This window comes from Dipodomys ordii, unplaced genomic scaffold (assembly GCF_000151885.1).
Source record: "Dipodomys ordii isolate 6190 unplaced genomic scaffold, Dord_2.0 Scaffold39, whole genome shotgun sequence".
Lineage (NCBI taxonomy): Eukaryota > Metazoa > Chordata > Mammalia > Rodentia > Heteromyidae > Dipodomys > Dipodomys ordii.
Window position 1 is genome coordinate 8,823,706 of NW_012267255.1, and position 24,330 is coordinate 8,848,035.

The window sequence follows — 24,330 nt, forward strand, 5'->3', positions numbered from 1 at the left end:
CGTGGGCATGATCGCCGCCGGCAAGGACCGGGGCCCCGCCGGCCTCTACAGCCACCCGGGCCCCGTGGGCTCCCCGGGCATGGTGATGTCCATGCAGGGCATGATGGGACCCCAGCAGAGCCTCATGATCCCGCCGCAGATGCGGCCCCGCGGCATGGCCGCCGACGTGGGCATGGGCGGCTTCAGCCAGGGCCCCGGGAACCCGGGGAACATGATGTTCTGAGCTGCTACCGTCGGAAGGCCGCGGCGGGACGGACGTAAGGACGGACGCTCGTCCGGAGGTGACTCCGGGGGTAAGGGGAGGGGGAACCCCGGGCCGCGCGCACGCGAGGGGCGGCGGGCAGCCCCGGGAGGAGCCGGACCCGAGGGCGCGGCCGCGGCGCGGCGGGGACATCTCCAGAATGTACGGATTCACCGAGAAACGAAGGGAGTCGTCCGATCCACAGCTGGGCGTTCTGCTTCTGGTTTTTTTTCTTTTTTTGTTCGTTTGTTGTTTTAAGATTTATTGTTTAAAGTTTATTGCCGGGGCGCCGTGGCCGGGCCTCTCCAGGACTCCTTGCTCTTTCTTTTCTGCTCGTTCGTTCGGGGCTTGGGGCTGTGGATTTGGGTTGCTTTTTGTTTGGGGTTCTGTCTCCGTGTGCGTACTGTACTATATTGTAAAAGGGATTTTAGCAGAGATTCTAGGGGCAGAGACTCGAGTCTCCCGGACGAGACGAGACCAGGAGGCCGCGCGCGCGCACGGCCCGTCTTCACACCTTGGGACTATTTTCTTTCAACTCCAGTATATAGAAAAAAGAAAAAAAAAAACAAAACCAAACTACGACCTCAGCGCAGAGTATTAACGAAAAGCACAAAAACAAAAAAAAAGGAACGAAGTTCGGCGAGGGGCGGGGGGCGGGGCCGCGTTTCTTTCTAAAGATGACGACGCTTAGGACCTTGGTTTTTTTGTCGTTGTTGTTGTCGGTTTGGTTGTTGGTTTTCCAGTTGCAGTGCTTTCCTGAGCACAATCTACACTACACAACCCGATCACGACGTTTTTCTCCCCCTCTCTGTCCAGTCCCCTGGGTTAGGGGTGTTTCCTCCCCCCCTCTCCTCACCAGTACCCCCATATTCTTTGGGGGCACATGCAGTGTCGTGGCGGCAGGGAGAGCTCTGTCCGGGGTGGGGCGGCCTCTGGCCTTTTCCCCTTGCCTCTTCTCTTCCCTACTGTCCTCTTCCTCGCTCACCTTGTTTTCTGTTCTTAGAAGAATTCCCAGGTGAATTGTATTCATGTCGGGAGTGGAGCAGATGCTAAAAGCTATCCAGGCCTTTTTTTTTTGTTTTGTTTGGGTTTTGTTTTGTTTTGTTTTGAAGTTTTGTGGTTCCTTCTTCCCTTTCTTCTCTCTTCCATGCGTAAAACGTTCTGTGTAACCTCCATTAAATTTGGTACAAAACCACTTGCCAGAGCTGTGGTGTCAGAAAAATAAAATATATTGTTTCTTACAAAACAGAACTGTCTTTTGTTTTTTGTTTTGGCTGCTGCCGTTCATGTGGACCCCGTTTTCGTAGACTGGTGATATTGGGTTCCCCTGACTTGGAACAGAGCACCTCTATGGGGGTTGATCCATAGAGTCAGCTGGGAGGAATTTAATTAACTTCTCACCCAGCATTAGTGGCTCACACCTGTACACCTAGCTACTCAGGAGACTGGGATCCGAGGATGACGGTTCAAAGTCAGCCTGGACAGACTTTGTCAGTTGTGGGACTTGAACTCTCGGCCAGGGCACCATCCTTGAGCTCTTTTGCTCAAGGCTAGTGTTACTTCTGTGAGCCACAGCTCCACTTGGAGGGTTTTTTTTGTTGTTGTTGTTTTGTTTTTGTCAGTTGTGGGGCTTGAACTGAACTCTGGGCCTGGGCGCTGTCCCTCATCTCTTCAGCTCAAGGCGAGCGCTCTACCACTTGAGCTACAGAGCCACTTCCGGTTTTCTGGTGGTTTATTGGAGATAAAACTTTCACGGACTTTCCTACCCGGGCTGGCTTTGAACCGCAATCCTCAGATCTCAGCCTCCTGAATAGCTAGGATTACAGGTGTGAGCCATCGATGCCTGGCTTCGCTTGAAGGTTTTTGAATGGTTAATTGGATATAAAAGAGCTTCACAGGGACTTTGAAGCTGCTCAGGGGGGCTTCGAAAAGGTAAGGGAAAGCGCCCAGGTCCTGAGGTCAAGCCTCCAGTCCCAACATACACAAGAAAAAGTAGCTGCTCAGATGGAACCACTGAGCAGGACAGGACTGCCATGGAGGATCGTCCCAACCTCAGCACTGACAGCATAGCTATGAGCAGGGCAGCCTTTCTCTGTAGGGCAATTCAAAGTCTGTCCTAGGAACTTCTAGGGGAGTTTGATGGATAGTTAAGAAAGCCAGAGGTGCAAGGTTAGCCTCAGCTGTGAGGTGGATGTCCCCGAGTCTTGCCGGGGGTGCACCTGCGTGTGTGTCCTGGGTCCCCCCAGTCCACAGGCCTTTGTGGTCCCTTCTAGTGCTCACTCGCCCCATCCACCCACCCACAGCTGGCCCACCTCGCAGCACATCAGTCTCTCCCACACAGTGTGTAGCTAAGCGACTCGCTGTTGTGTATCTGAGCAGTTAATTTTGCTCTGGTGTGTGTATTCTTTGGCGTTGTTGTGGCACTTGCGCCCCGCCTGTGGATGTCTGCACGTGTTAACGCTTAGGTGGGAGAATCTCAGCGAGCTGCAGCAGGTGCCGGCATCTGCGAACAAACCTGTCCAAATTGGGCTTTGCTGCTGTTTCTCTCTGTGCTTTCCCTGGCTGTGCTCTCTGCCCGGTGCTTTTGAAAGCTCTTTAATCTCCCCGCCCCCAGCAGTGGGCCTGTCTTCTCCATGTGTGTTCTTTCTGGACGTTTCTTGTTTTGAGGGGGCTGGTTCTGGGGATGGAACTCAGGGCCTCTCTCCTGCTCGGTAAGTGTTGTATCGCTTGAGCACCCTACCCCAACTTTGCTCTTCCTACCTTGACTTCACGAGCAGCTGGGATTACAGGCATTCACTATCACACCTGGCAGGACTTATTGGTCTCTTTTTCCAACAACTGAGCTCACAAATTAAGAAGTCTGACCTAATCAAATGTATTCTACTGGTATTACATGTGAATATTTCATGTTGTAAAGAACTTAGGAGAGTAAAATGATTTTGTTTCAGGAATTCTGGCTTTAAATATAAATAAGAGAGCATGCAATGACAGTCTTAAGAAGGGTGAGGACTGACATTCGTCCCCTGTTCTGCCTTCTTGGAAAGTTCCATTCATTGCTTCTTATAATGTGTTGTGGTCCCTAATGGTGGCTCCATTGCTTTCCTGCCTCAACTCTCAGGAATAGAGTTGAGTCAGTAAAAGGATAAAGATAGCCAGGTGCTGGTGGTTCACTCCTATAATCCTAGTTACTCAGGAGGCTGAGATTTGAGGATCTCCATTCAAAAGTCATCTGGCACAGAAAAGTCAGCAAAAAGCCAGAAGCAGACATGTGGCTCAAGTGGTAGAGCGCTAGCCTTGAGTGAAAAAAGCTAAGCAAGAGGATGGGACCCTGAGTCCAAGTCCACTGGGCCCCTGCTCACCCCCTTCTTCCTTCTCCAGCGGCCAGAGCCAAGGTTGAGGCACCGCCAGGTAATAAACTCCCATCCCAAAGGTGAATTTCACTTTTCTTTATTTGCTACAGCCACTGTCCTTTCTGTTAAAGTCTCTCAAGAGCCGGTGCTTAGTTCTCATCATTACCAACCTTCCAGAAGCTTCCCACAGCTCCCCTGTGCTTCCCTGAGAGCACTTTCTCTGGGAGACTCCTGTCCATCCCTGCTGGTCAACCTGCAGGCTAAGCCTTGCTCCTCGCTGTGTTTCAAGGCTGTGTCTGAGCTCTCGGTGCCAACGCAGAGCCCAGCACCTTGCTAGCAACAGAGCCAGGCCCACTGCATTCGTTCAGACTGTCTATAGTTGCAGGAGATTATGGAGTGCTGTGGTTTAATTTGTTCTCTAAACCACAGGTCTCCTAGGCTTTGGTTCACTTCTCTGGAGCAGCTGTCAGCAGTTGAGCTATTTTAAGTTTCCTACACAAACACATTCATATGGATATTTATTTTTTCTTTATTTTGGTGCTGGTCCTGGGGCTTGAACTCAAGGGTCTGGGCACTGTCCCTTAGCTTTTTTCCACACAAGGCTAGTGCTCTACCACTTGCCAACTTCTGGCTTTTTTTTTTTTTTTTTTGCTAGTTAATTGGAAATCGGTCACTCCAGTTTGTCTGCCTGCCTGGCTCCAAACGGATCCTCAGATCTCAGTCTCCTAAGTAGTTAGGATTACCAGCTTGAGCCACCAGCATCTGGCCGTATACATGTGTTTATGTAAGTTTATATGCCCCTTTCAGATATTAAAAAATGTAAATAACTAAATGACAGTGTTGAAATGTCAGTCTCTCGCAAGGAAGTTTATTTTCCTTAGTTCTAGTGTACCTTGGTGCTTGCAAGACCTTTAAAATATATATTCACTTTTTTTTTTTTGGTCGGTGGTGGGGCCTGAACTCTAGGCCTGGGTGCTGTCCCTCAGCTCTTCAGCTCAAGGCTAGCGCTCTACCACTTGAGCCACAGTGCCACTTCTGGCCTTTTCTGTTTATGTGGTGCTGAGGAATTGAACCCAGGGCCTCATGCATGCAAGGCAAGCACTCTACCACTGTGCCAACTTCCCAGCCCCATAGTCATCATTCTTAGAGTTCAGCCCCCATGACTGACAAAAAAAATAAAAATTTTAAAAATCAAAGTATAGTTAGTAATCCCAACGAGGAAAGGCAAGGATCCCATCCATACAAAATGCACCCAGAGGCCCGGACCCTGTGGAAATGATGTGATCTTAGGTTTAGCAAGAACCTTTATAGGAATGTACCATTGCCACGGAAGAGGTAAGCAGGGAGCGTCTAACTTATTACCCATGCTGTGCTAGGACCAGCTGAATTTACAAGAGCCGACAGGAAGTGGAGGTGTGGCTCAAGTGGTAGAGCGCCAGCCTTGAGGGAGTGCATGAGGCCCCAAGTTCAAGCCCAAGTACTGGCACAAAATAATAATAATAATATAAAGTTTTTAGGTACCTTACCCAAGTCTGTGTTATCCTCCATGATAGGGGAGAAGGTAGGAGAAGAGCCTACTATGGGTAAGGAATTCGTGTGTATGAGCTGGCGACAGGCATCTTTGTGAGCACAACTGGACATAAGGTATGAAGCGGGGAGATCTGGCCTAGCAGTGAAAATGAGGCTCTTTCCTTGGAAGGGAGAATCCAAAGGCAAAGGGGGACTGAGGACTGCGCCATGAGGTAGCAGCGTGGCAAGCCGTACAGAAAGAAGCCTGGGGTGGGAAGTCTAAGATGCGTTGGTAGAGGCAGTGGGAAGGTGTATTTTCAGGCTACTGTTGAGCTCTGTGGAGTCCCAAAGCCTGATTGACACTTAAGTGGTGACAGAGCAATACGTGTGTGTGTGCGCGTGCGCGTGCACGCGCGCGTACTGGTACTGGAGCTTGAACTCAGGGCCCGGATGCTGTCCACCTCAAGGCTGGCAGGCATTCTACCATTTGAGCCACACCTCCACTTCTGAATAATGGCCTTTCTCAGTGACTGTCCTGCCTGGGCTGGCTTTGTACCATGATCCATAGATCTCAGCCTCCTGAGTAGCTAGGGTGACAAATGTGAGCCATCAGCACCTGGCTTAGAGCAATACTTTAACTAGGGTTGTACTGGGGTCACCTGATGCTCAAGCACATCCTTCCTCCTTTAAAGTTCTGAGTCATCAAATTAGAGGTCCAAACCCTGTCTGTGACCACATGAAGAATAAACTGAGGCCCGCCTCTGACTCAGACCGTCCAGAGGAAGCAGGATTCACAGGACCACAGAGTCTGAAGATAAGCAAAAACTGGCTGGGACTTGACCTTGTTTCCAATCCTCTGGTCAGATGCCAGCCAGTGGCCACAAGGTCCCCACCGCCAGGGCCCTCTCAGGTAGTCTGGTTTCATCCACATTCAGCTCTGACGGTTTCAAAGGTTTTCCCTTGTACTGCTCCCCAGTCTTTATATTCCTGTCACTTGCAAGTACTGATCTGATTGTGGTTCTCAGGGCCTACATACATCAAGTATTTAATATATCTGGTACTTAGCTCCCTTGACCCCTAATTACTGAGTTGTTGAGTTTACCTGGCTGTCTGATCTGGCTCTCAAACCTGAGCACCATTCTCTGGGTGTGCTCCAAGCAGTACAGGTGACACAGGACCATTGCAGGCTTCATTCTAGGTGCCAGGAAGTTCTAAATGTACACTTAAGCATTTTCTGTGTACAAATATTTATGTGTCTGTGCTGGTATTGGGGTTTGAACTCAGGGCTTTGTGCTCTTGCTTAGATTTTTTTTTCCTTTCTCAAAGCTAGTGCTCTAGCACCTGAACTACATTCTACTTCTGACTTGTGTCTGCTTAGTTGGAGAGAAGAGTCTAAAATACTAGTTTGCTCAGGCTGGCTTTGAACTTCCATTCTCAGATCTCAGCCTCCAGAGTAGCTAGGATTGTAGGGGTGACCATTAGCACCCCACCAGAATGCCTCTTTCGTAGTTACATAAAGCCACTCTCAGGCCTCACAATCACCAAAAGCCCATTCAAAACTCCAGGCCCAAGCCATGGCCTCTCTGATCTTCCCGCTCCCCATTGCTCTATGTTACCTCATGCATAGAAGTGAGAGATACTATGACCTAAGGAGCAATCACTCCTCCAGCACTCCTCCTCTCTGGCCTCTTCCATCATCCTCTCCCCGAGGCCCAGGTGGAGCTGTGTCCACCCTGACCCATTGGGCTTCTGCAGCTAATAGCTCCAGGGTCTGCTCTGCTTGTTTGACCCCCCTCAAGTCCTCCTTACCTAGCATTACCCAGCCTTCCCCTTAATTACACTCTCAACCAGTTCCTCCCAGATCATCCCTCAGTGCCCAGCCAGGCCCTGGTGATCCTGTGGTCTAGCTGGCTTTCTGAAGCCACAGGGCCCAGAGTTGAAAATCTTGAAGCTGTCATATTCTATTTCCTTCCAAATTAATTCTCCAATGAATACTGTCCTTTCAGTAATGCAGTGCAGGCTATTTCATACATCATTCCTTTATCTTTGAGTCTGTAATATGTGTGCGCACACACATGTGCAAGCATTCACACGCATGTGTGAACACCCTAGTCCCAGGGCTTGAACTCAGGGACCCGCCCTCTTGCTTGGCTTTTTGTTTTTTGGGGTTTTTTTGGTCGTGGGGCCTGAATTCTGGGCCTGGAAGTTGTCCCTTCAACTCTTGAGCTAAAGGCTAGTGTTCTACCACTTGAGTCTCAGCCCCACTTCCGGCTTTTTCTGCTTATGTGGTGCTGAGGAATCGAACCCAGGGCCTCATGCATGCAAGTCAAGCACTCTACCACTGAGCCACCTTCCCAGCCCCTCTTGCTTGGCTTTTTCTCTTAATGTTGGCACTCTACCACTTGAGCCACACCTCCACTTTTGCCATTTTGCTGGCTCATTAGAGATAAGAGTCTTCTGAACTTTACTGCCTGGACTGAATTTGAACTGCAATCCTCAGATCTCAGCCTTCTGAGTAGTTAGGATTACAGGTGTGAGCTGCTGGCACTTGGCTTATGTAAAGTTTTTCATCTCAGGAAATAATTGACATACCTAAGGTATGCCTTTGACACCTAGGTTAATGTAGAGAGGGAGAGAAAGATATGAATCCCATTTTATATACATACACACACCCCTATATACAGATCTAGGCAGACATACCAACAGAATCTTTTTGTAGTACTAAGAATCAAACCCTGAACTTTGCATATGCTGTAAGCTGAGCTACACCCTCAGCCCTGAATGGACTTTCCAGTTTAGACAGTACATACAGAGGAAGGATTTTTTTGTCAGTGGTGGAGCTTGAACTCAGGACCTGGGTGCTGTCCCTGAGCATTTTTGCTCAAGGCTAGTGCCCCACAACTCTGATCCCTAGCTCCACTTCTGTATTTTGGTGGTTAATTAGAGAAAAGTCTCAAGGACTTTCCTGCATGGGCTGGCTTTGAACCATGATCCTCATATCTCAGCCTCCTGAAGTTAGGATTATGGGCATGACCCACCAGTGCCCAGCTGGCTCAGAGGCAGGATTTTTAACTGCAAGCTTGTGACTCCTAGATCCATGCTCTCTGGAATTCTCAGGAATACTTATCCAACTTCCTCTTATCCACAACTGCAAGCACAGGCTGGGGAAAGCCTTGGAGGTTCCCCTTGCCCTAGGCTTCCCCCTAGTGGAGAACAGGGGGAGTGCTCAGTAGCCGGGAGGGTTAAGTTCTGAACTCATCTACTCATCCTGGATGTCTCTGCTGAAGTGACAACCCAGGGACTTACTCCATACACAGTCACAGCGAGATGGCCCCTTATGACATGGGACACCTATAGACTAGCAGGAATTGGACAGGCTACAAGGATGTGTGTCCACAGCCAGGGGTCAGAGAACATAAGCCAAGGTAAAGTCACTAGAGAAGGAGAAATGCCCTTTCCTTAAAAGAGTTCCGTCTGGCCAGGAGGTCTGTCATGAAGGAGGCTGAGGGTGACCAGGAGTAGATCTCAGAAGGTGCTGTAAAGAAAGGGTGTGACCCACTAGGCAGCCACAACTGTAACCTGGGAGAATGATCATGGAGCCGGGGATATCATACAAACAACTGGTGAGCACTGGCTGTGTTAGGCACTACTCCTGCTGGGGACACGGATGTCTGCCTTCACGGAGCTCACCTAGACAGATAAGAAATATGGAGAGAGAATGGCAAACACTAATGAATGCCTGAGGAAAAGACAGGACCAGGTGTATCCGTTTTTTGAGGGTTGCTTTAACAAAATAGCCCAGACTGGATGTTATTTCCACAAAATGCAGGAGGCTCAAGTCCCAGAACAGAGGCTTGACGGGGGTGGTTCCTTCTGCGTACTCTTTCAACTTGCAAAGAGCTGCCTTCTCCCACTGGCTTCCAATGGCCTTTCCTATGTCTGTGCTCAGGCTTCCTTCATTCTTTCTGTCCTTCCTTTTCTCTCTCTTCCTCTTTCTTTCATTTTGTATCAGTATTGACTGGGACTTGAACTCAGGGTCTGTGCACTGTCCCTTACCTTTTTTTTTTTTTTTTGGTCCGGTCGTGGGGCCTGAGCTCTGGGCCTGGGTGCTGTCCCTCAGCTCTTCAGCTCAAGGCTAGCACTCTACCGCTTGAACCACAGCGCCACTTCCGGCTTTTTCCTTTTTGCTTATGTGGTGCTGAGGAATCGAACCCAGGGCCTCAGGCATGCAAGGCAAGCACTCTACCACTGAGCCACCTTCCCAGCCCCTGTCCCTTATCTTTTTAACTCAAGGCCTGGAGTTCTACCACTTGAGCCATAGCTCTGCTTCTGGCTTTTTGCTGGTTAATTGGAGATAAGAGTCTCATGGACTCGTCTGCCTGGGCTGGCTTTCAAGTGTGATCGGATCTCAGCCTCCTGAGTTAGGTTGATTACAGGTGTGAGCTACCAGCACCTGGCTTCCAAATTTCCCCTATGAAAGGATACCAGCCAGCTGAATTGGGGCTTACCTGTATGACCTTATTTATTGTAAGGACTTCTCTCATACGTCTGAAAGCCTAGAGGTCAGGACCTCCATGGAGGATGCGGTACACTCCACACATGAGGTAGTAGAGTGTAACTAAGGCTAGAGGCAAAGGGAGGGAAGATCTGAGATATTTTGCATATGGATATCTTAAATATCTAAATGGAGATGTTGAGTGACAGTTATGAGGCTGGAATTCAGGGGGAAAGATCTAAATTGAAGGTACAAGCTTAGGAGACAATGTGTATATTAAGTTTAAAACTATGGAACTGCTTGGGATTACCCACAGGGGAAGTGGAGATGTGGCTTAAGTGGTAGAGCCCCAACTTGAGTGAAAAAGCTTAAGGCACAAAGCCAAGGATCTGAGTTCAAACCCTATTATGAACATACTCATGCATGCATGCATGCATGCGTGCACACACACACACACAAACACACATATCACCCACAGGGGCAGGAGGATACAACCCAGGGACAGATCAGGAAAGGGTAGATTCAGCAGAAATAGAGAAACGGAGAAACTAGAGGAAAACCAAGAAAATATTAGCAGAAGCCAAATGAAGAAAACATCCCAAGAAAGCTGGCGAGAAGCTGAGTAAGACAGCAGTGTTGATCACAGAGGCACCCGAGTTTTATAAGGGTTATTTTCATGGAGTGAAACACTTGTGCTCACTTTCTTATGAAATAAGAAATACAACAATAAGCTGGGCATTCATTGGTGGCTCATGCCTGTAATTCTAGCTACTCAGGAGGTGAAGATCTGAGGATCAAGGTTCAGAGGCAGCCCACACAGGATAATCCATGAGACATTTACCTCCAAATAGCCAAAAGCCAGAAGTGGAGCTGTAGCCATGTGGTAGAGTGCCAGCCTTGAGCAGAAAACTCCAAGCAGGGGGCAGGGAGATGAGAAGGGATAGGAAGGGGAAAAAAATAAAATAATAAAATTAAAAAAAAAAAAGAAAACTCCAAGCAAATGGAGTTGTAGTTCAAAGTTGTAGAGCACTAGTTTTGAGCAAAAAAAGCTTAGGGACAGCATCCAGGCCCTGAGTTCAACCACCACGACTGACAAAAAAAAAAAAAAATCCAAGCAAAAGCATGAGACCCCCGAGTTCAAGCCATCATACCAACACACACAAAATTAAGTACTCTTTTTAAAAATTTATTTATCTTTTTTTTTGGGGGGGTCCAGTTGTGGGGCCTGAACTCTGGACCTGAGCGCTGTCCCTCAGCTCTTCAGCTCAAGGCTAGGGCTCTACCACTTGAGCCACAGCACCACTTCCGGCTTTTTTCTTTTTGCTTATGTAGTGCTGAGAATCGAACCCAGGGCCTCATGCATGCAAGGCAAGTGCTCTACCACTGAGCTACCTTCCCAGCCCAAAATTAAGTACTTTTAACTTGTGTTCCCCATCCCCAAACACACAAAGCTGAGGCATATAAAGCATTTTATACAGGCAATAATTCTATAAAGGCATTTTATTTGCAAATCAAGTTGCTTGTATAAAGAGTCACTGTCCATTCCTAAATTCCACGGCCTGTGCCGGGGAGCAGAGCGTGTGGTACTTCTCTGGGCTTGTGGTGTAGAGGGACATGGCGTTCAGGAACAGCTCGAGCGGGCAGAGCTTGTCGGGGCACCCTCTGGGCACCTGCTCCTGAGGAAGAGACAGAACTCAGCGGGTCCACTGAGGACCCCATTCCTGCTGCCGTCCCCAGCTGAGGCCAGTAACCCAAGAAATATACAATGCACAGCCAGGTGGGCACCTCCTACGCAGTCTGCCCCCAGAGTTTAAAGCACGACCTTCTGCTTCTAAAAGTCACTTAGGAAAGACTCCATCGTCTCTCTGAGCTCAAGGTCCCAGCGTGTCAGCCATGAGGGAGTGTCGTAGCCACTGAGGAGTCTAAAGACACACATCAGCTCCCCAAACACACCACTAATTTTCAAAATCAGCAGGATGTCACATCCACTCAGGAGAAAGGCCAGACACCACATGCAAGTTCTGCCCTAGCCCTAGGCTGCAGCTGTGAGTCCCCTCACAGGCTTTAGAAGGCAGCTCGGCCCCAGGATGGAGAGCTAGTGCTAAACAGGGGAGGAAGGGGATAGGCATGGGTGCATGGCTCTCACCCAGAGATCTTACCTCTCCGTGGTAAAAGAGCTGCACAAACCACTCCTTGGATTTCTGGTGCTGGTAGAGTTCCAGGGTCAGGTCCACAGCAAATGGGGGCCATTTATGGTCAAAAATCCCCAGGGCCATTAAGAGAGGCATAAGGGTCACATCATGGGCTGCATAGAGGTACAGCTTTCTGCAAGGGAGGACATAGGAGGACAGGACATTGCCTAGTTGAACTGGGTATAAAACTTCTGAAACAAAACTTCTTCTGCCCCCATGCCTCCCCTCCAGTTCTCATGGGGGAAGGGGAGGGTGGCCTGGAGAACTCTCCTTGCCAGCTCTGCCCTGCCCACTTCCTCCCTCCCTGGTGAAGTTTCAGGAAGACAATGAGTGAAGGTAGCTGGAGACCAGTCTCTCTGGGGTCTTACTAGCCCATGACGAATGTTTTCCTACTCTTTGCATAAACAATGAGTTTAATAGGGTCAGCTTCCTTCTGTGTCAAAGAGCTTACAGTTTATAGAGAATTAAGTTCATTTCAAAGGATTACTAATAAGTCTGTCTGGCCCCCAAGTCCTTCTCCAAAGAGTAAAGGTGTGGCTCCCTTGGGAAGGATTGGATTTTATTGATGGGCTCGCCACCTAGAACACTGTCACTGAATTCTAAGCTTTTGTTAGCTACAAGGCAGAGTGGCAAGGTAGCCAAAGAGAGCAAGCACTGTAGGATCCTTGCAGGTATTGTGAAAGATTGAAGGGTAACCGGGCATTGCTGGCTTATGCCTGTAATTCTGGTGACTCAGGAGGCTGAGATCTGAGGACTGAGGTTCAAAACCAGACCAAATAGGAAACTCTTTATCTCCAATGAACCAATGGAAGTGGAGTTGTGGCTCAAGTGGTAGAGTGCTAATCTTCAGTGAAAATGCTAAGTGACAGCACAAGACCTGAATTCAAGCCCAGTACAGGTACTAAATTCTTTTTCAACTTTTTTTTTTTTTTTTTTTTGCGTCCGGTCGTGGGGCCTGAACTCTGGGCCTGAGTGCTGTCCCTCAGCTCTTCAACTCAAGGCTAGTCCTCTACCACTTGAGCCACAGTGCCACTTCTGGCTTTTTTCTTTTTGCTTATGTGGTGCTGAGGAATTGAACCCAGGGCCTCAAGCATGCAAGGCAAGCACTCTACCACTGAGCCACCTTCCCAGCCCCTCTTTTTCAACTTTTTTAAAAGATGAAAAAATTAGATACTCCAGCAAAGGATCAACTGGTCTCAGTGACCCCTCTGAATGGGTCCTGTAATCTCTTAGCTGTTCACCTGTTCTCTTGTAGCCTGATGCCTGCCTGCAGCCAGAAGCCCCCACCGCCCTTAGCTGTGCACTGCAGAATCTAGGTGCAGGTACCTCAGCTTGCTGGGAGGAGTGGTAGGGTCCACGGCGCTCAGCAGGTTGCCCTCCAGGATGTGCAGGAATGGGCCGACCGCCATCTGAAGACTTTCCCTGAGAAGAGGGAACAACATTCAAGCACCCAGCAGCCACCCTGAACCCAGGGGATGTAGCTGCATCTATCTTCCAGGACCTCAAAGAGCTCAAAGGAGCTGAGAAGACAAGTCATGTAGAAGAGCAATGGGCAGGAGAGAAGTTCCAGAGGACCTTAGCAAAACAATCAGAAGTAACACTTCCTATGGTTTTTGCTGCTGTGTGTGTGTGTGTGTGTGTGTGTGTGCGCGCGCGCGCACACGCGCGCGCTAGTACTGGGGGTTGAACTCAGGGCCTGGGGCATTCTCCTTTTGCTTCTTCCCTCAAGGCTAGTGCTGTACTACTTGAACCACAGTTTCATTTCTGGCTTTTTGCTTATTAATTGGAGATAAGTGACTCATGGACTTTTCTGCCTGGGTTAGCTTTGAATCACCATCCTCAGCTCACAGCCTCCTGGGCTGCTAGAATTACAGGCACAAGCCACCACACCCAGCCATCACGTCTCTTTATTTGGCACACAGGGTGAGTGGCTGGCCCTAACTTGAGACTCCTGCACTTTGAGCCTGGGGACTACAAGCCCGGTTTCATTCTACATGGTGATGCCACCCAGCAAGTGTGAGTGAGGTTAATGAGCCTCTCCCCTGACACACGGAGGCCTGGCTGGGTGTGACTTCACACTGGCAGCTGCAGAGACATTTCACCTGTCATCCTGTTGCAGTATATGTACAGCTGTGTCCACAGCTCTCTCTTCAATTATCCGTGCGAATGTCCTCAGTGTGGGACAGCTTGGGAGGTTGTGGACCTGAAAGAACCAGAGACACACAGCATTAGAGAGGCTTCTGGAGAACAGAGACTGGCAAGCTCCTCCTCTTCCAGGAAGCCCGCCAGGGCTACCTCCCGCTGTGGAGGCTGGAACAGCTCAGCCAGCCAGGGCCTCAGGGCTCTTCTGAAGCCATGAATTCCTACAGCCCTAAAAGACCAGAACTTAAAACTTGTTAGCCAGGTACTGGTGGCTCATGCCTGTAATCCACAGGAGACTGAGATTTGAGGATTGCAGTTCAAAGCCAGCTGAGACAGAAAAGTCTTTGAGACTTTAACCACCAAAAAGCCAGAAGTGGAAGTATGGCTCAAGTAGGAAGGTACCCCATTGGGTGAAAAAGCTAAGGGACAGAGAGAGACCCTGCAGGCCCCAGTACCGGTGCACAGACACAGACACACACAGACACACACACACACACACACAGAGGCACACGTGCACATACACACACAGTTTCATTACCTGCTCAGCAACCACATTGTCTAGCAGAATCAGGAAGTCCACCTCATCATTCCTGTCGAGGCCCATTCGTGCCTTCACCTTTTTCAGATCCTCTGAGATCCCTGGCTGTAAAGTTGCAGTCTTTTTCTGGGCTCTGACAAAAAAAAGGAAAGTAAGCCCTTATATTGCTACTGTACACTGATGATAATTTACAAAACTGGTTGGTCAACATTGGAGGCTGAATATTTTACTAGTATTATCTTTAAGTAGCTGTACAAAGGGATTGCAAAGCAACAAATCAATTTATGAGTACACTGCCTCTTGAGTAGTGTCATCCCTTCCATTTGTTCTCCTCCATCTCCCCTAACTCATCTATCCTCTCAAGTTACCTGGCTCTATTTTCCCATATGGACATTAACTACTGACTATGTGCACACCTTGTCTCTCTCTCCCCATTCATAATTTTGCAATTTCTTTTGGTAGAGGATGAGGGGTAGGGCTTGAACTCAGGCCTTTGTCTGTTTGCTTGGCTTTTTTTCCTCAAGGCTGGTGATCTATCACTTGAATCACTTTTCCACTTCCTTGGTCAACATTTGAGATCTTTACAACAACCCAATAGGGTTGACCTACATTATTCTCCTTTTACAGATGAGTAAATTATGTTTCCAAACGGTCAAATGAATTATGAAAATAAGAGCAGGGCGCTGGAGCCTCAGACCTGCAATCCTAGCTACTTGGGAGCCCTGAGGATTGAGGTCCAAAGCCAGCCCAGGCAGGAAGGTCCATGAGACTCTTATCTACAATTACCTATCAAAAAGCTGAAGTGGAGATGAGGCTCAAGTAGTAGAGTGCCAGCCTTGAGTAAAGCTAAGGGGTTAGGATCTGAGTTCAAACCCCAGTCCTGACACACAGAAAAAGGGGCAGGGGGAGAGAGCACGAGAGAGCATGAGAAGGAGGGAGGGACAAAGGAAAGGAGAGGGAAGGAAGAGGAGGGAAAAGAAGGAAGAAAGAAAAAGCAAAAGATAGAGAGAAGCCAGGATAGTTACCTGACTTTCTGTGTCAGCCTCCAGCAGCTTTGGTAGTTGGGGTACAAGACTTCAGAGCTTGCCTCATCGGTGTGGATGATGATGGGGCCTGTAAGGAAGGTGGGAAGCACAGGTGTGAGGGGCTTTGGCTTGCTCTTACCAGCATCCCCACTTTCTGCTTCTCTCTGCTTGCAGGCAGAAGTACTCCAAGACACATCGCAATGCCACTCCACACTGAGGGCCACACTGCAGCCATGCCTACAGCAATCCTACAACCCAAGCACGAGAAAGTACAGAGCAATGCCCTTCCAAGACCTCAGAAGACCAGAGCGAGCGGGGACAGACCTGGATGAGGCCAGCACTGCTCTGGCCCCAGCACTCTAAGGGCTCAAGCATTTGAAGAGAGTGGCTTCTCCTTAACTTGATCCCAACTAGGTTCTTTTTATTGCTTCCCAAAGTTCAATCCCATAGGCCAGTGTGGTGACCAATCACATGACAAATGGAGAAAGCTTCTGGGCCACACATCCTCTCACATTCCAAAATAACTCTAGTCTACAGCTGGGGCCCATGGCTCATGCCTGCCATCCTGCTCAGAAGGCTGAGATCTGAGGATCGCTGTTTGAAGCCAGTTTAGGCCAAAAGTCTGTGAGACTCTGATGTAACCACCAAAAAGCCAGAAGTGGAGCTGAAGCGCAAGTGGTAAAGCACTAACCTTGAGCAAAACAACTAAAGGCCAGAGCCTAGACCCTGAGTTCAAGATCTACTACTGGTACCAAAACAATAGTAATAATAATAATACTATGATGCAAACCTCTACCAGAACCCTACACACTATAAACCTCTTCTATTCCACCTGCAGCTGGAATATTGGTACGATAGTTTAGGTTAAATAAAACACTCAAATCTATCTGGAAGGAGTGAATGACTAAGCGAGGAGATCAGCAGTCCCCACATTCCTTCTGATTCTCAGTAGCTCACATATAACCATCTAGCACTTTCCCAGAGATTTTAATCCCAAAGCAATCTCCAAAGCTGCATTATTTCCATTAGCGGCAGCATTTGCTGGCGTTCTTTGGCTCATTCAAGCCCCTTCCTATTGTGAAAGACAAAATATTGGCTGTGACAGTCACACTGGAGTCCCAATATCTTAGGGTCCTGGATGGGGAGTCACGGCCCAAGTGGCAAAGTTCATGCCTGCAGATAAGGGGCCACCCACCAAGAAACAAATTCTCAGTCACACTCCTGTTGTTTCTAGAAAGAAGACATTTGCCTCTTAGAGACTGATGCTCATGATCATCTGAAATTCAGATCCACAATGAAATACAGATTTGAATACTCACAAATGACACTATGCCTCTCTGGATCACCTAAGGCCCTCAACACACAGGACCCATGTGAGGGAAATAAACGAAGTCCCTGGGGATGGAAAGTTGCTGACTGCAATCCTCCTCTGGTTGGCCATCTCAAAACCCCAGAGAAAGGTTACGCTGGAGAGAATGTTCTAGAAAATAAGTAGACCCAGAAGTCACAGGTGCAGGAGAAGAGAGATTAAGGGAACAGACACCAACAGAGAGAAGAGGGGCTTTGGAAGTTTCTCAGAGTGACCAGGGATTATCCTTTACATCCCAAACACAAACCTTCTTTCTGACGCTGGAAAAGCCCAGCCAGCAAACATCGAGTAGACTCCAGGTTCCGGAACATGTTGGTGGAACGAACACTGGGAGGGAAAAATGAAAAGACAGAGATGCTCATCAAAAAGATGCTGGGCCGCTGGGAACAAGAAGCTCCAGGTGCTGGTGGCTCATGCCTGTAATCCTAGATACTCAGGAGGCTGAGATCTGAGGATTGCGGTTCAAAGCCAGCCCAGGCAGGAAAATCCATGAGACTCTTATCTCCAATAAACCACTCAGAAAATCTGTACTGTGGCTCAAGTGGTAGAGAGCTAACCTTGAGCTGAAGAGCTGAGGAACAATGCCCAGGCCCAGAGTTCAAGCCCTACAACCAACAACAACAACAACAAAAAGTTCCAAGCCTTTCAAGACCATATTAGGCCAGGCAAAGTGGCTCACAGCTGTAATCCTAGCTACTCAGGAGGCTGAGATCTGAGTACCACAGTTCAAAGCTAGCCTGGACAGGAAAGCCCATGAGACTCATATCTAATGAACCACCAAAGATCCAGAAGTGGAGCTGTGGCTCAAGTGGTAGAGCACTAGCTTTGAGTGAAAAGCTAAAGGAGAATGCCCAGGCCCTGAGTTCAAGCCCCAGTACCTACCTACCTACCTACCTACACACACATACACAATCAGAATTCAAGAAGTGAATTTCCCAGATGGAAATATCAACCCAAAACTCCTTTGTACAATTAAGTATACACTATTTTTTTTCAAAGAGAGACCACAAAGAAATGACATCAAGAATGTAAACCTGGAAGGTTTTACTCCCTATGAGATGGCAGTCCCTTTGGGACTGGAAGGCCAATGAATGGGACCTCTACTGCCCAGCTGTTCACAAGCTCCTGGGACTTGCACTGTCTCCCTAATGGTGGGAACTACCTGGGAACTACCGAGAGGGGCAGGACAGGTGTCCCTCCTCCATGCTCAAGACCTTAAATGAGGTGCCATGTCCCTTGTCTTGGTGACTCACAAGACCTCCTGTGGGTTGAAGGCTGGTGAAAGAAAGGGGGTGTCTTCCACATAGCTCTTGCGCAGTCTCTCCCCCAGGGCAAACATCTGCTGCATGCCCACTTTGGTCAGCTGCCCAGCAAACATGCCTCCCTGCAGAGGGAAGAGAGAGAGAGAGTAAAACGCTTGCCGACCTGCAGGGTCCCGCTCAGAGGAGGAAGCATCCCTGCTCACCTTCAAGGTGGTCTTGTGGTACTGAGAGTCATAAGGAGAATGTGGTTTCGGGCCACCAGCAAGATTGGTGACTGTGTAATCAAGCTGGGTTTGGGGTGGGACCTCTAAGAGCTGGGGGTTCCACTCTACCTGTTGTGACCATTAAAAAAAAATGTTAAAAAAAAAAAAACCTGGTGCTGGTGGCTCACGCCTGTAATCCTAAAGACTCAGGAAGCTGAGATCTGAGAATAAAAGTTTGAAGCCAGGAAGTGGTGCTGTGGCTCAGATGGTAGAGCGCTAGTCTTGAGCTGAAGAGTGAAGGACAGCACTCAGGCCCAGAGTTCAAGCCCCACGACCGACCAAAAAAAAAAAAGCTTGAAGCCAGACTGGACAGGAAAGTCTTGTGAGACTCTTTTTTTTTTTTTTTTGGTCAGTTGTGGTTTTCTCGTGGTTTACTAGAGGTAAGAGTCTCACAGACTTTCCTGCCTGAGCTGGCTTTAAACCGTGATCCTCAGATCTCAGCCTCTGGGGTAGCTAGGATTACAAGCGTGATCCCTGATGCTTGGCTTCTGTGAGACTTCTGTCTCCAATTAACTACCCCAAAGCCAGAAGTAGACCGGTGGCTCAAGTAGTAGGGGGCCAGCCTTAAGCAAAAACAGCTCAGGGATGGCTCCCAGGCCCCAAGTGTTCATGCTGCAGGACTAGCAGGACATAAACAAATACATAAATAAAATAAATAAATGTTAAAAATGGTTGAAAACTCAGAACATTAACCTCCAGCGCCCTCCTCCCCATGGAACATAAGGCTAGGAGGATAAACTTTTAACTGGTATCTATGCCTCAAGCCTATAATCTGAGCTACTCAGGAAGCTGAGATCTGAGGACTTAAAACCAACTGGGGCAGGAAACTCTATAAAACACATCTCCAATTAAGTAGCCCCAGTACTCACTCACACTGACACACACACAAGATATTATTCCTTCTTTCAGTTAGCCATCGCTCCTTCTTTCCCTGACCCTTTGGATAAAACCCTACAAGGTTCAGAGTGGTCTGGTGGGGCGGCCGCTTCCCCCAGTGTACCCCCTCCCCCCAATTTTCTTCTCTGCCCTCAATACTTCATCTCAGGCCACACAATGTGGTTTCCCTTAGCCCTGTTCTCACACCTCCTGGGCTTTCAACAGCATGTTCCTTCTACCTAGATTTTGTTTTTTCTCTCTTACTGAGAAGACTCTTGTTCATTCCAAAAGACTCAATAAGCCCTCACCTGAGCTCACCAGCTCTTTGGCAGCCTTTACTAGATTGTCTTGCTCAGTAGTCTTAGCTTCATGAGAACAGAAACTAGGTCATCTATTGACCCTGATAGTCCACATCTCCCTCCCCCGCCTCCCCGCTCGCAAAGCCCCGGCACACCACAGTTACAACGAACAGTTCTGCCAATGTGCCAGGCCCCGTGGAAGACACCAAGCTTGGGGCACCTTGATTCTGCCTTTTCTGGGTTCCTTTCTGTTAGTAGAGGAAGCGAGCTATGAATGCAAATGAACACAAATGACAGCAACACCATAATGAAGTGATGCAGCCAGGGCTTGGGGGCTCACACTTACCCTAGCTACTTAGGAAGCTGAGCTCTGAAATAATGGTTCAAAGGCAGCCCAGGCAGGAAAATCAATGAGACTCTCATCTCCAACTAATTACCAAAAAGCTGGAACTGAAGCTGTGGCTCAAAGTGGTAGAGTGCTAGCCTTGTGCACAAAAGCTCAAGGACAGTGCCCCGGCCCTGAGCCCAGGACTGGCACTAGCAAGCACACACGCACACAAACACACACACACACACACACACTAAACAAAACAAAGTAGAAAATGTGCAAGAAACCTGATGAAGGCCCTCATTGTTCAAAGGCAACAAAGACTTTCTCTTTTGGCTATATATCATGATTAAGAGGCCACAGGCTTACATCTGTAATCCTAGCTACTCAGGAGGCTGAGATCTGAAGATCAAGATTCAAAGCCAGCTCAGGCAGAAAAGTCCCAAGAACTCTTAGCTCCAATTTACCAGCAAAAAGCTGGAAGTGGAGGTGTGGTTCTGCCTAGAGCAGAAAAAGCCAAGTGAGAGTACAAAGTCCTGTGTTTCAAGCCCCAGAAACTTAATAATATAGCAATATTTAAAATGTGGTAAAACAATCAACTCAAAGTAGGTAACAAATACAAAGGCAAGCAAACAGAAGGACAAAAATGGATGCAGTAACAAGATTAAAAAAAAAAAGTACACCACAATCCATACACTTGTCATGGGTGAGCAGCATATTTGACACAAAGCTCCTGGCATTTCTGTAAAAGAAGAGCTCAGCCAGACAGGAGTTTAAAGATAAAAGCAAGCCAGCAGCTCGGAAGAAGCACACCACTGCTAATGCTAACAGACAAATTCCTCCCAGGGGCCCTCAAAAAGGGAGAGTGATATGGTGAACATCTTCCCAGCAGTCACAGCAGTGTGTTCTGCAGGACTGTTGTTCCAGGTTCTCTCAGCACAAACGATAACATCCCACCAAAGATACTCTGCGATGAAAGCCATGCCAAACAGTGGGATCGATCTGCTGCATTCCAGGCCAAAGGGGGAAAAATATCTACCAAAACAAAAACTTCCCAGATAGAGGTTTTAGAATAAAGCAGTAGTTTTGAGCCTTGGCTACCTACTGACATCACTGAGATTTTTTTTTTTAAAGTTATTCATATCTGAGCCTCATTCTGGACTATTCACACCTGGATCTTCCTAGGTTGGAGTCTCCACTTTTACTAATTAATTGATTCGTTGGCCAGTTAATCAGTTGGTGGGACTGATGTTTAAACTGCGGGCCTCACGAGTCATTCTTCCAAGCTCTTTCTTTTGTTAATATAACTTCACTTTTTGCACGGGCCAGTCTGCACCTCAATCCTATTTACAATTCCTACATAGGTAGGGTGAAAAGCATGCATCATTGCACCCAGTTTTTTTTTTTTTTTATTGGTTAGATGGGAGTCTGAAACTTTCTCCCTGGGGTAGTCTCATATTGTGAGCCTCCCAATCTTGAAGTAGGGCGGGGAAGTCTCCACTTGTAGAGTCTAGATCATTCTAAAGCTTCACCAGAAAATTTTTTTACAATGTCCAGATATCCTAGGCCAACTAAATTACAGTCCCAGGGAGGAAGACCCAGGCATTGAGAGAATGAGGGACTGTAAAGGAAAGAGTATATGAGACTCCCTCTTAGGCGGCCAACTCCATGTTCAAATGTGGAAAGCCCCCTAGAGCCTGACCATCTTGAGAAAGAGTGTGACCCTAGGGGGCCAGATCAGCAGAATGTGGCCTTGATGGGCTAAAAATATACAGCCTCCTTCCTCCTGTTTGGCTTACTTTTACAAAATTGATGTGGTCAGGATTTGAGTCAGCAGCACAAAAAGAAACAAGGGCAACCAATAGGGCCACAATTTTAGCCAGCTTGTTCAATACCTTCCCTGTAACAAAAAACAACAACAAAAAACCTAATGAAAAACCTCCAAGTATCCCTGACCACATAACAGACCAATCAGTATAGAAAGGGATAGGAACCCCACCAATTCTCCAATTCTCCCTATTTAATCTGAGGCCACACTCCGTCACAGTGAAGAGGGTACAACATGGCTGAGGTGGGTGGGCTGAAGTGCTACCTTCATACTGCTGTCTATGCACAGGCTCTTTATCTACCTTCCCTCTCCCCCCCCCCCATTCTCTCTTTTCTTTTTGTCCCAGTACTGGGGCTTGAACTCAGTGCCTGGATGCTGTCCCTTACAGTTTTTTTTTGCTCAAGGCTTTACTACTGCTTGCTCTACTACTTGAGCCACAGCTCCACTTCCAGCTTTTCTGTTGGAGTCTCATGGATTTACAGACCTTGACTCTCAGATTTCAGCTTCCAGAATAGTTAGGATTATAATCATGAGCCACCAGAGTCTCTCCTTATTTCTTTCCTAAACTTTTCTATCACCTTTCCTATGTTTGCATCTTTCCTGTATTATTCTTTTACCAGACAGAAGACCTGGCCTGTGCAGCTCATATCTGCAATACTAGCTGCTTAGGAGGTCAAGATCTCAGGAGCATGGCTTGAAACAAGCTCAGGCAGAAAAATCTGTGAGATTCTAATTCCAGCAAAAAGTCAGAAGTGGAGGTATGGCTCATGTCAATTTAGTTAAATTTCTAGTAACATTTGGTACATGGGCTAAGAAGTTAGGATTAAGAGTGTCTTTCTGATTTTGATACACCAAAAGATAACATAAATTAAAAAAAAATTCTCCAGTTAGTTGAGTTCAGTGTCCTACCATAGTTCAGAACAATCAATAATACAACAGAATGGATGGACTGACCTGTATTTCTTTCATCCAGAGCTTCCTAAATGCCACTTCTCACTAGAACCAGGACATTATGTTCTTCCATATTGTCAAATAAACCAAGATCAAAATCCCTTAACAGGCTGGTTGCTGGTGGCTTATGTCTAATTCTAGCTATTCAGGAGGCTGAGATCTAAGGAAGCCAGCCCAAGCAGACTCTTATCTCCAATAAATCAGCAAAAAGCCAGGAGTGAAGCTGTGGCAGAGCACCAGCTAAAGCTAAGAGACAGGGCCTAGGCCCTGCATTTAAGCCTCAGTTCTGTCCCACTCCACCCCACCAACAAAGCCTTACCACCAATGGAGCTGGAGTAAACTGAACTTAAAAACAATTTGTCTGGTGGGAACCAAGTTGCCACTGTCTGAGCAGGAGCAAAGTGGATCTGGAAGCAGACCGAATCTTTTCCTTTAAAAAGAATCCTGGATCTACTTTAAAGAAAAATGACCACTCAAGCTTCATAATTTTACTACCAAAGAAACACAATCATCTAGTACGACAGGTTATCCCAAAAGCTATTCAAGCAGTGGGCCTGACTCACACCTGTAATCCTAGCAACTCAGGAAACTGAGATCTGAGGATCAAGGGCCTGTCTGCCTAGCCACTTGGGCAATGTAGGTAGGAGGAGAGAAGTCCAAATCCTTGAATTCAAACTCTAACAACATCACTCACACATACACACGCAGAGGATATGTAAAAGGAGAGCCCCAAGACACAGGGTGTGTTACCACAAAGTTTTCATGAGATCTCAAATGGTCTGCAACAAACCCTGGGGAGTCCTAAAACCTCTTCCTAAAAGCGTGCCCTCTGTTCTGCACTGTGACCGCACTTAGGGAGGTTCTTGTTACAAAGGTCCCTGCAACTCTTGGACAAACGGGCGCCCACAAGTGTGCCTGCACCAGGTACGAAAGTGCTAAGCAAAGTTCACCCAGACACTAACGAAAAGCGCAAGCTTTCTGGCCATAGCCGCTGACTCGGAACCAGCACTGCCTGCCCCTGTGCCAGTCCTGGGGTTTGAATTCAAGGCCTGTGAGCCGTCCTAGGGCTTTTCAGCTCAAGGATAACGCTCTACCTAATTTGAACCCCAACTTGGCTTCAGGCTTTCTGGTGGTTCACTGTTGGAAAGAGTCCCCAGAACTTTCCTCTGTGGGCTGGCTTCGAACCGTGATCCTCAGATCTCAGCCTCCTGAGTTGATAAGATTACAAGCGTGAGCCCGCGGTGCCCGACAGAATCTGCATTTAAAAAAGGTCCCCAGGCGATTCCCAGAGGTCACCATCCTAGCCCAAGGGTCCCCGGAGAAGGGGATGGGACGGGTGCGGGGGGACGGGGGGGAGATGGGACGAGGGGCTGGGGGGACTGAGCGCACGAGTTGGCGCCCAAGCCAGACCGAGGAAGAACCGGCTACTCCGGCCGGCCCCGGGTCCCGCCCTGCCCCGCCCCTCACCGGCTTCCAGGCCACGACCTCACCTGCTCCTCCAGCGGGAGCTGGTGGAGGGGACTCCGCGCCCCGTGGCGGAACACCACCTGCACCATCCTCAGCTCCAGCTCGCGGCGGTCAGCCGGGCACCGGCCATCGGCCGCCCGCTGCTCGGCCTGGGCCACCCGCCGCCGGTGGAGGCAGAAGGCCAGCGAGGCCAGG

General features: G+C 48.4%; 2 protein-coding genes across 2 annotated transcripts in view; one reads left to right on the forward strand and one right to left on the reverse strand.

Annotated features, from left to right (window-relative positions):
- Bcl9 (B-cell CLL/lymphoma 9) overlaps window positions 1-256 on the forward strand; it is a 64,591-nt gene extending 64,335 nt beyond the window's left edge. Inside the window, exon 11 of the mRNA XM_013018219.1 lies at window positions 4-256. Coding sequence (XP_012873673.1) covers window positions 4-223 — 220 coding nt within the window. The 3' untranslated portion in view covers window positions 224-256. The remainder of the gene's footprint in view (window positions 1-3) is intronic.
- Window positions 257-11,080: 10,824 nt separating this feature from the next.
- Window positions 11,081-24,329, reverse strand: Acp6 (acid phosphatase 6, lysophosphatidic; the record flags this gene model as incomplete). Its single annotated transcript, XM_013018220.1, has 10 exons — window positions 11,081-11,271; window positions 11,755-11,920; window positions 13,114-13,209; window positions 13,890-13,990; window positions 14,468-14,600; window positions 15,493-15,580; window positions 17,109-17,188; window positions 18,115-18,245; window positions 18,327-18,455; window positions 24,159-24,329. Coding segments are annotated over 10 exons (1,239 nt in total), but the record flags the coding sequence as incomplete, so codon positions are not given.
- Window position 24,330: the final 1 nt, after the last annotated feature.